The sequence below is a fragment of the Trachymyrmex cornetzi genome, unplaced genomic scaffold (genome assembly GCF_001594075.2).
Source record: "Trachymyrmex cornetzi isolate Tcor2-1 unplaced genomic scaffold, Tcor1.1 scaffold77, whole genome shotgun sequence".
Taxonomy (NCBI): Eukaryota; Metazoa; Arthropoda; class Insecta; order Hymenoptera; family Formicidae; genus Trachymyrmex; species Trachymyrmex cornetzi.
The window spans coordinates 163728-182607 of record NW_017300102.1 but is presented as its reverse complement, the minus strand read 5'-3'; the positions used below and the strand labels follow the sequence as shown (position 1 = coordinate 182607).

The 18880-nt window shown below is 35.7% G+C and overlaps 1 protein-coding gene across 5 annotated transcripts in view; it reads right to left on the bottom strand.

The window, feature by feature from the left end:
* Positions 1–16704: 16704 nt before the first annotated feature.
* The window catches only part of NfI (Nuclear factor I), a 91749-nt gene continuing 89573 nt past the window's right edge, over positions 16705–18880 (bottom strand). For all 5 annotated transcript variants that reach the window (XM_018518592.1, XM_018518590.1, XM_018518593.1 and 2 more), the window contains one exon: positions 16705–16934. In XM_018518592.1, coding sequence (XP_018374094.1) covers positions 16705–16934 — 230 coding nt within the window. The remainder of the gene's footprint in view (positions 16935–18880) is intronic.

Below are 18880 nucleotides of genomic sequence, written 5' to 3'. Positions count from 1 at the left end.
TAACAATAAATATTTTCCTTCTATATACGCATCCTCTCCATTCAACTCTTATATAAACTGCGATAAACATGTAGTATACTGAAAATAATAAGCACAAACTTCCATAACTTCATTAAAATATTTTTGTCATTAAACTTTCTTGTCGGTGAAAATCCATTCAAGGGCATTCATTTGACATCATTTGGAGTATTTCTGCCAAATTCATGACAATCGGCACATTTTCGAAAGAATATCCGATCTAATAATAATTACTTTATTTAATTATGATTTATTGATCTAATTAGTAGATCTAATAATAATTAATTGATCTAATTTTAATATTTTAATTGTACGCACGCGCGCGCGCGTGTGTGTGTGTGTATGCGCGTGCGTGCGTGCGTGCGTGTGAATGTGGGTATAAGGATGTGGAATAGAAAAGAAGGCTACAGGTTCCGAGAGAACTTAAATTAGAAATAATTGAAGAAAAGGGAATAGGTTGAGGAGAGAGGACACAGAGGATGGTAATATTGTACAGGACATAGGAGTATGAAAAAGCAGTTTCCCGCACATACACTACGACATTCTACTCAGCGGATGGAGGTGCAAAGATGAAATCTATAAATTCGTCAATGTCTCTCAGCGGATGAGGACTGAGGAACGGACCCTAATGGTAAGGATTCTTCGACTGGAGACTGCCACGAATCGGCCTGAGAGAAAGAATCAGGTGGTGCTTCAGGGTAAGGCTCTGAAGTTTGATACGGGCAGAGTACGTTTAGAGAAGACAGGTGTTCATTAAAGACGTGAGGAAAGTCGGTGACAGAATAGGAGGATTCCAAGAAAGGCGAAAGAGAAAGAGGGGCGATAGCTTGTGCTACCGGGGATGAAACAAGAGGAGGACGTAGAGAGAAATGTTCTACAGAGGAATCCTGAAGCGGAATTGTTTCGCTGAGCAGCTGATTTCGAATGCAGCAGACACAATTGCGATGCCTTCGGTTTCATTTAGTTCCCCGCTTCTGGTGTCGCTGAGAATTCTTAGCCCCGAACAAACACATTAAAAGATTTTAATACTAATTGATCTAATGGGAGGACTAATTTATCCTCCGAACAAAAAAAACGAAAAACATGAAAAGAAAAGGAAAAAAATAAAGAAGGAAAAACGTCTTACTGGTCGGCGACGGCAGTGATTTGTTGAAGTGCAGCTATTCCTCCTTAATCAACTCTTAGTCATCCTTTTTGCTGATGGTATCAGGATGGGTGTCGTTCAGAAAAGTTCCCTCGGAGATGGAATCCGTTGATATCTCAGAGAGGTCGTAGCTTAGAAAGATCGATGTGGTTGAATAGTATAGTATTTAATCACTAACTCGAATATAATCGAATATAGCCGACACTGTCACGAGTCAGGACTGAAAACGAGAAGTGCGAATACAAATGTGCCTGATTGAATGGTTGTATGTCTGTCTTCTGAAACCGCGGTTTATATAGGAATGTCCATGGTATAAAGACAAGGGTATGCTCACGCGCATGGTAACGCCCACCAACCAATGAGAATTGGCATCTTGCCGACGTCATGACCACGTCATCGTTACGCGGTAAATCTAAATGATTAAAAATAAAGTAATCCATGGTAGCGTCAATGCATTAAGATAAGCGAAAGAATTTTACGAGAATGATGAGTAATAAGTATAAAAATTGTGTGACGCAGTTTGTACATATATTAACTAAACTGAAATTAATATTGGAAACTAATAATTGTTAATAATAAAATTGTTAATAATAAAATATTATAAATCCACACATCCGAAACGAGGCATATAAATATAATGTAAATATTACATACAACTTCAAAATAAATCATTACAATTATGTAAATAATTAAATTACTAATACATTAATGAAATTAATGACTTACCATTTACTTCATTCCTGCATACCTCACGCCACTTTGCAGCAATTTCCGCGTCCTTTGGGAAATTGAAAAATTTTACCGCGGGTTTGCCTTTCATTTTTTTCATTTTCCGGTAATTATTTTGACAACCCCTTACCGCACAAATACTCATTGTCGTTAGAATTTAATAAATGGATCAACAATCAGGGCACCCGACAGCCATATTTTAGCCGGCCGAAATGCTCCGAACGTAACCGAGATTGCACGAATGTGACGTAGGCAAGATGATGCGCAGAGGCTTTCTAAACTCGTCCACCGAGTGAGCATACCCTTGTCTTTATACCATGGAAATGTCTTTAAGGAGGAGATTTTTGAGGTTTGACGAGTTGAGTTCAGATTGGTAACATTCTTTTCAGTAATGGGATCAACTTTTGGTTTTTTAATATTCATTCGAGGAGATGGATAAGAGATCGTACTTAGGGGTACAAGATTTGACTTGGTGATTAATTATTAGTGGACAGTTACTTCTTCTTCTAGAAGTTTCCTTTTTCGTTTTAAGATTGGTCAAGGTTCAGATGTTCTTTTCAGAAAAGGAAAGGGGGTAAATTAAGATCCAGCGATATTTGTGTAGTGTTAATAGTGTCATTCTTAATTTTACAACTTTTTTTTAAATTATACGCAGAAGATTTGTCTCAGGATGCACACGTGCGGTGCCGGCGCGGGACAACCAAATACTTCCTCCTCGGGTGCCACATGTTGTATTACAATTTTTAAGATTGTGGAATCGTGGAAGTTAGTTCGCGATTCGACTCTAATCTGTTTGTTTTTGAACAGTTGATAACATTTTTGGCGCCAGCAGTACGGACTTCAGTAATAGTTATATTATATCTATTCTTCATTTGCGGCGTCTGGACAGGAGATTTTTACATCTTCTAGTAACATTTTTTCAATTTTATAGTTTCCGTTCGCGCACGTGCATCAATTTTTATTTTCTTGTTGAGCGACAGATACGATGTTTAAAAAGAAAACATTGGATTCTCCACTAAATTTTCCTTGTTAGAAGGAAAATTTATTATTTTCTAAGCCTTGGCATTTTATTTGATTTTCGTAACTGCCACGAGAAATTGTGACAAACCTTCATGAAAGAAAAGAATTGTGAAATCTCCCAAACGTAACAGAAGCGTGAAGGAAAAAGGAGCGATTATGATAACTGTGGCCCCTCAAAATAAAAGTTATTTTTGAAAGCATTTTTAGTAAGGAACACGAGAAAAATAGTAAAAAAATTTAATAATCAATATTTAATTCGATAATCATAATTCAATTTTATAGTTAATTTAATAATAACTTTTTAGTAAACAATGATTGTCAGCTAAAATATTATGGAGGTTATTCAGAACATTGACAAGATATGTTAAGATTCTTCCCCCCCCCCCCCCCCCTCTGCTACGGGACGCACGACTTTCCAAGCAAAGCGACGATTTTTTTTGGTTTGTTGTAATTGATAGTTATTTTGGTATCTGTTGGTTACAGAATTTTTTTACTATTTTTCTCGTATTCCTTATTAAAAATACTTCCAAAAATCAATTTCATTTTGAGGGGCCACAGTTATCGTAATCGCCAGGAAAACGCGATAGAAAAGGCGAATCAAAGCGAGAACGAACAATCGATAAACAAGGAAAAAGAGCTTCCAAAATTAGACCCGCCAACTGATAAAGGTAAAGCTAATACTAGCAAACATTGAGTGTTTTCAGAAATTTAACAACGCTTACGTCAGGCAAAAAAGGTAAACTCTGAAGTTACTTAAATGATCTCCGACGACGAGAAATGAATTCTTTGGAAATTTAAACGCATTACATCATCTTACAATTAGTGCGGGACATGCGAGAGTCTATTTTGCCGACAGGCTGACAAGATGTGGATAAGGTCGACTGTTATTGGATGCTTTCCAATTGCTTAACACATCTTAACACAAACGTACACAGGAATGCACAAAATGTAGCATTGTGCACGATTCAATTGGAACAGAAATGTGTACGCTGTGCACGGTTTCGATCCATTTTGGATAGATTTAGATTAAATGTAGCTTTTTCCGCCTGTATTAAATAAAAAAAAGTAAAAGTGCCGGCCACTCAACATTCTTCAACCTCATAGCCGCCGCAGTTAATAACATGTAATTGTTACTAGAAAACACAAGCTTACACAGTTCTCGGCTGAGTACAAATGTGTAGTGTTGTGTCGACGATAACGAACAATTGGAATGCAACTTGTGTCGCCGTGTGTACGAAAGTGTCTAAGGATATTGCAATTGGAAAACATCCATTGTCGCTAACACGGACGATCACGATTGACTCAACCAGCATTGAGTCACCTTCTATATCGACGAACACGGAACAGAAACGTATTTTAATAGCTACGAAATATTATCTTTGGACTTCAGATTCTTTCTAAGTTTTCGCCGAAACTCCAGCACGTATCTGGAATACAATGACGATGCAAGGAATGCTTACTTAAACTTGCGAGCAATACTGCTGTGCATTTCTATATTTGATATGTAATGGTTGTAATCTTAGGCAATTTCTTGTTCTAGTCTGTTTACTGATGTAGATTTTAAACGCAATGATCGTTTAATTGTACAATTATTTTATAAAATTTTTCTTCATTATAAACATAAATCCGATAAATGTCATGCTGTATGCAGCATAATCAATTGTGTACGTTTTTAAAATGTAAAATGTAAAAGAAATGCTTATTTGAAAGTTCATTTTTTTCAATAAACGTTTTGTTACTGTGCGTCTCGTCTATTTTTCTTAATCATATCCTCGTTCCCTTCCATTAATCACTTTCTCCTTCATTTCAGGTTTAGATAATGTAGATTTTGAACCTGACCTTTTAAAATAAACTATCATTGTCATAAATTACAGAAAAAATTTATTCTGTAAAGCAAGTAAATTAACACAACGGTTACGACGGGACACGAATTTGTTTATTCCTGTTTTAACCCTCTCCTTCTGGATAAAAATCAGATCAGAGATCCCTCCCTCCCTCCTACCCCTTCCTCTCCCTCCCTCCTTCTTCCTCTCCATCCCTTCCTCTCCCTCCCTCGCTCATTTTCCCCCTCCCCTCCCTCTCTCCGTTTCTTTCTCCCTCTCCCTCTCCCTCCTCACTCCCTCTCTCCTGTCTCTCTCCTCCCTCCCTTTCTCCCCCTCTCTCTCTCTCTCCAGTCTCCACGTTTGCTATGTCAATTGTTAGTCCCTCATGGCACATCTGGACGAGTTTCACGCCAATCTTAAGGATTCAAGATTCCATATCATATACCTATCTAAAACTTGACTTAAACCCTATATTTCTGACAGTCTAACTTACTCTTCAAGGCTACCATATTTTCAGTTGTGATAAGATAGGCAAGAATGGAAGCGGCGTTTTAGATTAGGTTAGAATTCTTGCTGGCCGAAGTTACTACTTGGAACAGCTCGAAGATTCTGTTAGCGGTTATTTATCTGCTACCCCACTATGGTTATCTATCGAAATTTTGTCATGCATTTATTCATCTTTCTTCTTAATATAAGCACCTTATCATTTTCGGTAATTTCAACTCTGATCTTTGCGCTACGACCTTCGATTCTGACCAAATTTTGTCTTTTATTGATACTATGAATCCCTTTCTTGTATTATTCGCTCTTACTCACACGTACTGCTTCTACGCTTTTTTACCTATGCATCGTTGATGATGCAGATAAAATACTGTCTTATAAATAAAACGACACCTGTCTGCTCCCATGATCTTATTAATGTAAAGTACAAGATTCAAATTGAAAGATTTTATAGACATAGAATTAAAATACGCGATTTCCGTAGTTTCAATATCATAGCAACCCTTGATGAGTTCTTTTCCAGCGCTATATCGAGATCATGTGGACAAACAACAATGCCTTCTTATCCATGGAACATCTTACGATAATATTGGGTTTTACTGGAGAAACATAGATCATTCTGACGTAAGGCTCTGCAGCATATTAAGTCTAATGCTGTTCATGGTGGAAATATATAAGGTGAAGCAATCCGATGGATGCGCAGTAGGAAAGTGCATATTCGGACAGGTTTGATTGGCTATTCCAGTATAACCTGCGCTATTATAGGTAGGAAAGTGCATATTCGAACATATTTGATTGGCTATTTCCAGTATTGCTATCGCCATTATGCGTATTGTTTCACCTTATATATTTCCACCATGATGCTGTTGATGTCGACGGTCTCTCCTGTCAACTTGTTGTTAGGACCTTACCATATGTTCTTCCATGTGGTCTTGTCTCACATTTTTTATTATATTACATCTTGATTTGTGGATCTATCCTAACATCTGGAAGACTGCTACATCTGAACAAAAAACGCTTATTAGGGTCCTCAGTGATGTCCTCGATGATGCCAACAGGAGGTTGATCACCATTGAAGAAGACAACAATGGTCGAGAAATCGTTCTCGAAGGCCTTCGATCATGTAGACTATCATATTATAACTGACAAGTTGCTAAATCTTACTTTCTCCTTTACCGCTGTTAATTGGTTACATTCTTACTTACTGGATGATATGAGACAGACTGTTCGGAATTCCGTAACTCGAAATTTTTTCCTATTGAATCGTCTCTCCTGGTGTGCCTCAAGTCTCTGTTCTGGGGCTTCCCTTGTTTTTACTCTATTGGAGTGATTTTAATGCGATACTAACATTTTTATAAAGATGAAGTGTTGATCTATTTACACTCTGAACTTCACCAATTTGCGTGAGGTATTCTCAGAGTTAATGAGGATATTACTTGCATCTCAAACTGGGCCACTACTAACACTACTGTCTCTTAATCCTACAATGATGAAACCTGTGATCATGAGAACTGTCAGATACATTGGATTAATTATCTTGGAAGAATTACCGAGGATTATAACCAATTATTCTGCTGTGGCGCTTGACAGTTCGATGCAATATTTGGATGTTTATTTGTCAAGTACGCTTTTATGGAAGAGACAGGTAACGAAAACAACTGCAAGAGTCTATGCAACCCTTTATCACTTCAAGATCAACCATCTATTTGACCGCCTTTTCTTATCACGGCTTGTTGGCTCATTGATACAGCCTCTGATCGACTATTGCTGTACAGCCTTTACTAACATCACTGGTGAACACAAATTACGTCTCTGAATGCTTGTGTTTGGTTTGTATTCCTGATGAGACGTGATAAGTATATCACGCTTTACTTTGAAAAACTGTGGTAGCTCAAGATTAAATCCAAACGCTTTTACTTTGTCAACTGTCTAATTGAATGATAAAATCTCAGATGCCATTTTTTGTAAATTCCAGCGGAGAGACGATTTCATTTCGCGTGAAACGAGAATTTTTGATAGCATGCTTATCTTGTCACAACATCGTTGGAACAGAATTCTTCAAGCTCTCTTTTATATTTTCTGCTATAGAATTTTGGAACATACCAGTTTTGGAGTATACCAGTTGACATATGGTATGTGTGCATCCATCCTTGATACATTTAAGTGAAAACTATAATTATCTACTCTGTAATAATTTTTGATTTTGTATTTTATTCGCATTCTTTTACTTCATATTCACATAAACTGTCATACTATGCACGCACGCGCATGCACGAAAAGAAAATAAACAATTTTTATCTCATACTTTTTTTTGTAAAATTGATAGTACTTGAATAAAATATTATTGAAAACTAATATTCGGCGATTTTTAATAATTAATATTATAATAACTATTGGGAAAATTATAAAATGGTAGAGAACTTATCGATTTAGTTTAGTCCGCTGTACCTGCACATGAAATATTTGACGGGTATTCTGGGACACCCTGTATGTAATTACAAGGTGTTTGAAAAGTAACGATAAATCTTTCATATAGGGGCAGAATGAACAAAATTAAGAAGAAAAGACCTTTACCATTTTACAATTTCCGCGATGATTAACGAGTTATTAACTTATGAAAATAGCCAAGGCACGTTGTTTATAAGCGGCAATTGCCGTCACTAGACATTACGTTCCTAGCGACGGTGAACGCGCGCTTCACCGCGCTGGACGATCCTATCCTATCACGCGCTTGCATTTGGCGGTAGATTAGATGAATTTAGCTGTTTTCATAAGTTAATAACTCATTAATCATCACGGAAATTGTAAAATGGTAGAGGACTTTTTTATCTTAGTTTAGTCCATTTTGCTCCTATGTGAAAGATTTATCATTACTTTTCAAACACCCTGCATATATGTATATACATGTACGAGGTGTGATCAAAAAGTAAGGTGACTTTTCATTTTTATAAAAAAATATTCATTTATTCATCCAAAATTATGTTATCCCCTTCAAAATAATCCCCCTCTGATACAAGGCACTTGTGCCAGCGCTTTTTCCAGTCGTCAAAACACTTCTGAAATGCACTTTTGGGTATTGCCTTGAGCTCCTCCAGCGATGCAGCCTTAATCTCCTCAATCGTCGCAAATCTTCGTTCTTTCATGGGCCTTTTCAATTTTGGGAAGAGGAAAAAGTCGCAGGGGGCCAAGTCTGGTGAATACGGTGGCTGAGGCATGATGACAGTATTGTTTTTGGCCAAAAAACTACTCACTAGTAACGACGTGTGCGCAGGTGCATTATCATTGGTGCAGAATCCATGAATTTTCTTTCCACACTTCCGGACGTTTTTTTCTTATTGATTCACGCAAACGCCGCATAACCTCAAGGTAATACTCCTTGTTTACCGTACGACCTTGTGGTAGGAATTCTTGATGCACAACGCCATGGTAATCAAAGAAAACTGTGAGCAAAACTTTCACATTCGAACGAACTTGGCGTGCCTTTTTCGGTCTTGGCTCTCCTGGGCTCTTCCACTGGGATGATTGGGCTTTGGTTTCGACGTCATAACCATATACCCATGTTTCGTCACCAGTTATAACCCTTTTGAGCAGATCAGGATCATCATTGACGTCGTTCAACATGTCTTGGGCGATGTTCATGCGACGCTGCTTCTGATCAAAATTAAGCAGTTTTGGAACGAATTTCGCTGACACACGTGTCATACCCAAAACATCCGTTAAAATTGATTGGCATGAGCCAAACGATATGTTAAGATCATCAGCTATTTCTCTAATCGTGATTCGACGATTTTTCAACACAATTTCTTTCACTTCCTGAACATTTTCGTCGGTTTTTGACGTGCTGGGGCGTCCAGAGCGAGGTTCATCGTTAACATTTTCTCGGCCCTCTTGGAATAACTTATACCATTTATAAACATTTTTTTTGCTCAAAGTTGACTCACCGTACGCCACTGTCAACATTTCAAGAGTTTTTGAACACTTAATACCATTTTTTACACAAAAATTAATACAAACTCTCTTCTCCATTATTTTCAACAGCAAAAAATCGCCGAGCACGCAAACACGAGTCTAACCTTTATGCCTCTCACATAAAAACAACACATGCTATATAGTCAAAACTGTGAACATATGATCGTAACGAGTGTACCAACATAACAAAAAAATTTTGAAATTAGAGTGTACAGAGCGTGCGAAATTCAAAAAGTCACCTTACTTTTTGATCACACCTCGTATACATATATAGGGTGGGGAAAAAGTACCGGGACACCTGAATATCATAGAAAATATAAGTATTACAGAAAAGTGTTTCAGACAATGTTGTAGGGTTCCAAAAGATCTATTTACTGATCATATCCGTTTGATCTTGCGTGGCGTATTCAAGGTCAGGTCAAGGTCAGATCAATTTTTTTTAATGGAATACCTTATTTTTTATTACATATTCTTATAGCACATCTCGAGAGCTTTCCAAAACACTATAATAAAATATTTTTTCATGAAATACTTTTGGAGTTATAAGGCTTGAAAGTTATAGTACAGCCGGCATTAGCATTACGCAAGGTGTCCCGACCGACGGCTAAAATCTCTTGAATGTCGTTCAGAATCATGTCCTGGATAACATTTGTTAAGATCAAAGTCACTGGAGATTGTTTCTTTTACTTTCATTTTTGCACTGAAAATTCATTTTTATGTAAGAATGAAAATAAAGGAAACAATCTTCAGTGACCTTGATCTTGACAAATGTTATCCAGGACATGATCTTGGACAGCATTCAAAAGGTTTTAACCGTCTGTCGGACAATTTGCGTAATGCTAATGTCAACTGTACTGTAACTTTCGAGCCTTATAACTCCAAAAGTATTTCATGAAAAAATATTTTATTATAGTGTTTTGGAAAGCTCTCGAGATATGCTATAAGAATATCTAATGAAAAATAAGGTGTTCTATTTTGAAAAAATGATTTGACTTTAACCTGACCTTGAAGACGCCACGCAAGGTCAAACGGATATGATCAGTAAATAGATCTTTTGGAACCCTACAACTTTTATTTGAAACACTTTTCTGTAATACTTATATTTTCTGTGATATTCAGGTGTACTTTTTATCCATCCTGTATATATATATATATATACAGAGTGTTTGGAAAATAATGATAAATCTTTCGCATAGGGGCAGAATAGACTAAACTGAATAGAAAAGTCTTCTACCATGTTGCAATTTTTGCAATAGTTAACAAGATATTAATTGTTAAAAATTGCCGAAAATTGGTCTTCAATATTTTTTTTACTTAAATATTTTTTTCTGTGTATATATATATATATATATATATATATATATATATATATATATTACGTATATACATATATACGCTCCTGGCAAAAAAAAGGGCTACTAAATTTTAGCACAAATTTTTAATATTTTCAAATAGCGATAACTTAATGAAAAATTGTATCAAAATAAACTGCAACTCAAATTAAAGCTTGAACATTCTCCTTTACGACTATGGAGATCAAATGTGAGTTACACAAAATGTATAAAAACAAAATAGCGGACGTTTAAGGTTGCAAAATAATTTAAAAAATTTGTTTTGTTAAACTATTGCACGTTGCATTGCTCAGAGTAATCGGTTGCATGGCACAAAAGTGTATGAATCTTTAAACTCATTGATTTCCAAACAAATCCCTATTTGGAACATTCTTCTATAATTTTTTTTTACAAAATTATAACGTTTTAAAGAAAGTGTTGTAAAACGGGCAACTTTTTCTTATAAGCTTAGTATAACTCAGAAATAAATTATTGTAGGAAACTTTATTAGAAAGGAAATTAAAGTGTAAATTTCAAATTTTAACTCTTTAATTTTGTACAAGTGCATACGTGTTTCCTGCTTTTGGCATTACCCAGGATCAACGGTGTGGACGTGACAGGAATCTGATCCCGCGCGTGCGCGCGCGCATGTGTGTGTGTTTTGTGTGTGTCTTTAGTAATGTGTATTGCCTCCTCTCGCATTTATCTATTTGTGTATTCATCGAGGTATAATAACAATTAAAATTTAAATGTATATTTCTTCTTGTCTCAAATTATGCCATTCCTTCTGCACAGCGTTGGGGAGGCAATACATATTATTAAAGTATTTAGTAATGTGTATTGCCTCCCTAAAGTTTCCTACAATAATTTGTTTCTAAGTTATACTAAGTTTGCAAGAAAAAGTTGTCCGTTTTGTAACACTTTTTTTAAAACGGTGTATAAATTTGTCAAAAAGTAGAAAAATGTTCCAAATATGGATTTGTTTGAAAATCAATAAGCTTAAAGACTCATACACACTTTTGTGCCATGCAGCCGATTCCCCTGAGCAGTGCAACAGTTTAAAGAAATAACTATTTTTCGATGCCTTCAACGTTCGCCAATTGGTATTACATTTTGTATAACTCAAATTTGATCTCTATGGTCATCAAGGGGAATGTTCAAGCTTTAATTTGAGCTGTGGTTTATCTCGATACGATGATTTTTCATTAAGTTATCACTATTTGAAAGTATTAAAAATTTATGCTAAAATTTAGTGGTCCGTTTTTTTTTGCCGATGAGTGTATATATCTTTCACAGAATCACATTCTTATATTATTTTAATCCTAGGCTTTTGTATCGCTGTTTGAATTCTATATTTAAATTAATTAATAAATATTAGGTGTTAAACTTAATTCCTGCCGTTTTTCGTCTCCAAAATTGATTTGTTTCGAAGGAAAATACCTTAATCAAAGTATTATTAATAAAGTATTATTAATTAGTAATAAAGTAGAAAATGGAGGAAATTATTTTGATTAAAGTATTCATTCATCTTCCCTTCGAAACAAATCAATTTTGGAGACGAAAAACGGCAGGAATTAGGTTTAACACCTAATATAAGATTAATCTATCAAAATCTGCTTTCAAACTAATAAAATGTGTCCACTTGTTCCATTTAATAAGTATTTATTAAGATATATATGTGAATAACTATTAATTTATATTTAGATCCCGAATTTACTCAAAGTTTATCCCGAATTTAATTTTAAAACAGACATTGAAAATTTACAAACTTGCCATTAGAGAGTTCAAACAGCGACAGTAAAGCTTAGAACTATTAAAATAATAAAGGAATGTGATTCTGAAAAGAAAAGAATTCGTGAGAAAAGGGAGGAAGAGTGTATAAGGACAGTGTTAGTGAAAAGAACGTTACCATTAACACTTTTTATTGGGCCGTTTTCAATTTGGCTTATATAGTGTTTTTTATTTATGAAATTTATCATGTGAAATAAGAGCAATTGAGAACAACCGCAGTTAACATTAGTGTGTATCTATTCACATAATGGTTACCTAAATAAGTAATTTTTACATCATTTCTTGGATATCTGCACATACATTTCGAAATTTTTGAAATCATGGATTCTTCTTGGTTCAGATCCACCAAGAAGAATCCATGACTTCAAAAATTTCATAATTAGTTGTCGTATGCACTGAAGATCGCTTAAATGTAAACCGAAACGTTCAAATCGTATGTATAGGTAACCAAGAAATGATGTAAAAATTACTTATACAGGGTGTCCGAAAAGTGTGGAAACGGTCGAATATCTCGAGAAATACACATCGGATCAAAAATCTGAAAATATACGTATTCAATGTTTTCAAAAAAGCTATCTTTTGACATCTAACATGACCCCCCACCCCCACCCGCTGTGAGTGAAAGAGAGGGTAAGTTTAAAATTTTAAATGGGAACCCCCATTTTTTATTGCAGATTTCGCTTCTTCAGAAAAAGTTACATAAATTTTACCTATTACAAACATTTTTTTGATGACAGATGGCGCTGTAATCAGCGAAATTAAAAAATGAGTCTAAAACGTTTAAATATCTCAAGAAATACTCAAAGGATAAAAAAAATAAAAATGTACGTATTCAATGTTGTCAAGAAAGCTACCATTGACACAAAAATTCTACCCCCCACCTACCATCCGCTGGGGGTGAAAGGGTAGGTAATTTTAAAATTTTAAATGAGAAAACCCCCATGTTTTATTGCAGATTTCGCTTCTGCAGAAAAAGTCGTACCCTTTAACGCCGAGATGTGCTGAATTTCGACATGGATTTCAACCCCCAACAATTAGCAGAAAAGAACGTAGACAAGTATCGGAAGGTCCATTTGTATGTAATAACTTATTGCTTAGGTTTTAATAAATATATATTGTTTTATTTCTATTTTTATATCTCTTTTTGAAAGCCTTTATGTTAAAATTTGTTTATTTGGCTCATAGCTATTCTTAACTTAAAATTTTCTTTTGTATTTTATTGAGCCATTCTTTTTATATTCATTTTTAAATATTAAACAAAAAACACTAGATAAGCCAAATTGGCGGTCCAATAAAAAGTGTTAATGGTTAGGTAGATGTATGAAAAGAGGTTGGAGTTCAGTCAATTGTAGTTGAAAAGAAAAATATATTAGTTCAATAAGACTGTTATAGCACTGAAAATTTTTTTTCTTTATTAGATCAAATCTGGTTCCAAAAAGGATATTCCAAAAAGTAAAGAGCTTCTCCAGAAGAAAATTTTTGAATGAGTTTTTTTAAAGAAATCTGGACAAAAGAGACAAATTTGTAATCTGGATAAAGAAGAATTTCTCCGAACATCGCATACGTAATATTTACTTGACTATTATACTATTTCACCCACGGTTTCGATTTGTGATTTGCCGTGAAACGAACGCCAAGGCAAGAATCTGAAGAGCCTTTTAAAATGTGTTGAGTCCACGATGAATAAAAGGGAGTCGGTATTAATTGGATATGTTACGATTGGACACCAGCCATTTACAGCGCTTGAACAGTGGAAAGCTCCAAGACACCGATCGCTATGAGTGGATGTGTCGAATCGTAACGTAGTCAATTGGAATCCTTCTATAAAAGAGCCTCTTCCCCTTCTAAAGCTTAAGATTCGTGAAAAAAGGCTAATGTGGGAAAGAAGCAAGTCGACTGCGGTGAGAAAGAGGGATCCTGATTTTCTAACAGAGAGCAAATTGGAACCAAGAAAACGAAGCCCGATAACCTGCAGCAAAAACTCAAAGTAAGGCTTATCATGGAACAAGGTCGGAATGGATTCTGATCGGAATTATTCAATTATTCCGTAGATTTCTATTGTGTTTTCTAAGGAAAATAGAATAATTCCGATTGGAGTTCGTTCCAACATATTCCATAATAGGTACCCAAGAAACCATTCTGGCATTCTGAAATCTTCCTCAAGGAGGAATAGGATCCTATAATCTGTAGAGGAACTCCCAGAAGAACTGTCGACATGACAATCGATTTCGAAAAAAAGAAAGGGGGACAAATGTTAGGCAAAAATAACTTGTGTCGAATTGCCCTTGGGTTCATGTCGATTTGAGTAAGCAGCAAGAAACAAACGTGTTTCCCGGATTACGAGTAGATGTTTTGTTGTTGAAAACGCCTTAAGTCCATATCAGACGAATTGACGATTACGTTTAACGGTTGTCCGCTTTAGCTAATCATGATGGATTCGCTGCATCGATTAGTTAACAGAACCAGGCAACCGCTCATTATAATCGTCAACCCGTAGTCTGATAAGGACTTTACGCTGGATGTCGACAAATTTTGGCATTCCATAATTATTTCCTGTTTTACGTTGCTGATCCCAATAAACAAGTTCAATTTCTGAAGTATAGTGTGTTTCTTTATCACGCGAATGAGAAGTATGCGTGTGAGAAAGAAATGTCGCGGATATCCGAGACTGCGGAAAAGGCTGCGAACACAACAATAATCTGAACACAGATATATGTATCAATTCATGCGTAAGTAAAATTTCTAATTAGTGTTTCATTGTTGATTACATAATTTGCTAGTATTCATACACCTTTTTTTCCTTTCTAAATTTATCAAGATGATTTCGTTTCTATTCTCTGCCAGTACATGTCGATAAGTGCACTAATTGCTTTAAAAGAATGTTCGACGCGAGTTCTGTCAGATACGTATTAGAGTTAATAACATTCTTGAGGCTTCCACAGGTGCTTTCTGTATAAAGGTTATGCGTTTCGCAGGTTTCCTCCGTGTCCAGATCCATTCTTGAGATGCCAACGTTTCGTGAACCTTGCAGTCCACTTCATCAGAGCGAGGGGCAGCCTGATACTGAGCTGTTCCTCCAGGCCGTTCCTTTTTATATTACGCTGCTTGTTGGGGTGGTGGGGATGGGCGGAGAGGGGGAAGGGGTTGTGGGAGGGGAAAGAGGTGATGGAATTGGTCGGTCTTCAATAAGGCCCCTCCGCCCATCCCCACCACCCCAACAAGCAACGTAATATAAAAAGGAACGGCCTGGAGGAATAGTTCAATATCAGACTATCCCTCGCCCTGATGAAGTGGAGGACTGTAAGGTTCACGAAACGTTGGCATCTCAAGAATGGATCTGGACATGGAGGAAACCCGCGAAACGCATAACCTTTATACCTATTAAAGTTATATAGTTAAAAATTATTCATCACCAAACATGCGCTTCAGATCTGTGAACGCACGCAGAAAGGAAAAAGAGGGAGAGAGAGGGGGGGAGGAAGGGAGGGAGAGGGAAAGGAGGAGGAAAGAGAGAAAGAGAAAGGGAGAGAGAGAGAGAGTATATAAAGAGGGCAATAATGAAAAAATTCTAAAATTGTGCTGTACCTAACAATATAAACGTACCTCGATAGAAAAGAGATCGTGATTCGACGTTGCAAACGTTAATGGCGCATTTTGATGATTCGTTTCAAATCGTAATTAGAATTCTAAGAATCTTCAGTATTTATCGAGAAACATTTCTGTAGAAATATTTACTGATATAATATTCGTACACGCGTTACTTATTATTATAATTTCGATTCTATTACCAATAAACAACAGTAACTCTTCTTCTTTTAATATTTCATTTAACATTTAAATCGAGTATTCCTAGATTTAAGCAGTTTTCATAAGCTGTAGCTGCTTAAAAATGAGATAAGGATCTTATTCATCATTAATTGCAATTTTAAAATTAGCTATATCTTAGAAATTATTATATGCGAAAGAACACATGAAGCAATTGAAATCTATATCTTCTTCTCAACAATAAAATTGCCTTAGTTCAATAAAGCAGGCTTACAAATATATTTTTAAAAATAAAGTCTTAAAACGGCATTTCAAAATATTTACTTATTAAGTCCTGTTAAATACATACGAAGTCTGTTCATATAGTCTATTTCCGTAACTTGATAAACCTGCTTCATCAAATCAAAAAGCTCTCATTAAATACAAATTACAAGAATTATTAAACGTTTATTTCCACATTTCTAATGATTCGAAATGTGGTTAATACGTTGGCAAAAGCATATCGCCCAACCCTACAGCAATTATAGTAATCAATTATTCAATCTTCGCAATATTAGAATATTTTCTGATGTCTCGTCCATCCCTTTCTTCTCATACGAATCTTCATAAGCAGCTAAATTCGAGTGATTCGCAAGGTTGTCGAGAGAGAGAGGGACAATTTGTAAGTCCGAAAACCGACGAAAACTGGCAAATACATACCGGTTTGCGAATGCGGGGATTCTATTCCACGGTGTCCGTCTTCCGGCCTGAGGACCGATGAAAATGTCGGTGCACTCGAAACCGTTACAGTTGGCGGCTTCTCAGTCTTATCGTTCCTTATTAGTTGATGAACCGGCGGTGGACCTACGCATAAAAGAATACTTGAATTGACTTCAAATTCGACAAAACAAAAATTTGAGACATTTTGCAAAATAATTGTAAAATAAAGTACGATCGCGTATAAAGTTCAATTTAACCATTGTCCTTTTCAAACGCAACTATATATCTTTTTTAAGTAAATATCTACATTTTAAAGGATATTTTACAAACATAAGAATAATTATTATCATCAACATATTACTTACATCATCATTGAATTATGAATAACATAGGTACGGTCGATTATATGCTTTACACGTTAGCGTTAATACAAAAAAGTTCTTCGTATGTAAAAAAAATGAAAAAAAGAAAATAAAGAAAGATATTACAAGAATACAGTTTCTGTTGCACCATAAATCTCCCAGGGACATCCTGAAGACATTCCAGAGCATGTCCTAAGGACATTCTCCGAATTCTTCGAAGAATAGAATGTGTTATATGGATTCGTAACGATTCAGATATGCTTATCGCTAAAATGTTTATATACATATATTCCGTATAAAAAGGAACTATTTAAAACTATTTAAATTTCTGTAATTACTCGATTTTTTATATAATTACTCAACTAGTAACTATTGGCAACTGCGTACGTTAATAGTAATTGAATAGTAACTAACTACTATTGGTAAATAGTTCTGAAAAGCAACTATTTACGTCTATGTAACTGAGTAGTAATTAGATAGTAACTACGACTATTGGCAAACAGTTCTGAAACTGAAAAGTAACTACGTGATCACTGAATGTAGGGAAGAACAGGGTCACAACGACTACGTGATCACTGAATGTAGGGAAGAACAGGGTCACAACGCTCAACGGATCGTATTGATTACCTAATTACGAGAATTTTAAATAATATACAGGATGTCCGAGACTTCTCCCATCACTTACAAATAAATAGAATCGAGAGGAACACAAAAGTGCTATACCGTTTAGCGATATTCGCAATAATAATCGAGATATTAATTTTTATAATCATACTAATGAGAGCATGTCGAAAAAAACGGCGAAACGTGTGAGCGGCGATGCCGGGCGTCGAGCAATGATGCGCTTCCCCTCTTGTCTCTCCAACGGCAACCAATACTTGATAAACTAGGCCGGGCTATATCTTGAGCGGCCGGAACGTTTCTCTGCTCTCATTAGTATCATTACAAAAATTAATGCGTATTATTACTAAACGGTATAGGACTTTTATTGTAAATATCGCTAACGGTATAGGACATGTTATTTCGAATATCACTAAACGGTATGGGACTTTTGTGTTCATCTTGATCCCATCTACCTTCCTGCAAGTGGTGGGAGAAGTCTCGCGGAGGGGACCCTGCACATTTCTTTTTATCCAATATTTTATATAAAATTGGTATAAAATTTGTCTAAAATAATATATTATCAGACATATATGAATAACTACGAAAAATATACATTCGATGAAAATCTTTAGTGATAATTCATATAAGAACATCCAAAAGAATATTCTGCCATTTGACACGGTTCCATGTGTCAAAGGATTTTCCATTTATATATGACCTCAAGAAGATACTCTACAAAGTAAAGGAATTTCGTATAACCATAAAGTGCTGGATTTAGGATTGCAATCTTCTCAATGCAATGCTAGAAGAATGTATTGCATGTACTGACATGCACGCTTACTACAGTAACACGCAGGGACGTCGACTCAGGAGTTTGCCAAATATAGAGTAACGGGCTGGCGAGGAGGGCAGGGGCGGATTGGAGCCTTCAATGATACAGAAGCGACCGAAAAAAAAGGTCATTTCATTAGTCGGATCCGAGAGTAAGATGCGCATATATAACATGATTACGTTTAAACATTACTTTCATTTTGCAACTTCATAATTATATGCACATATTCAGTTTGGTAGATATATTTTGTATATATATATATATATGGGGCATTCTTTCTCAATCGGACACCC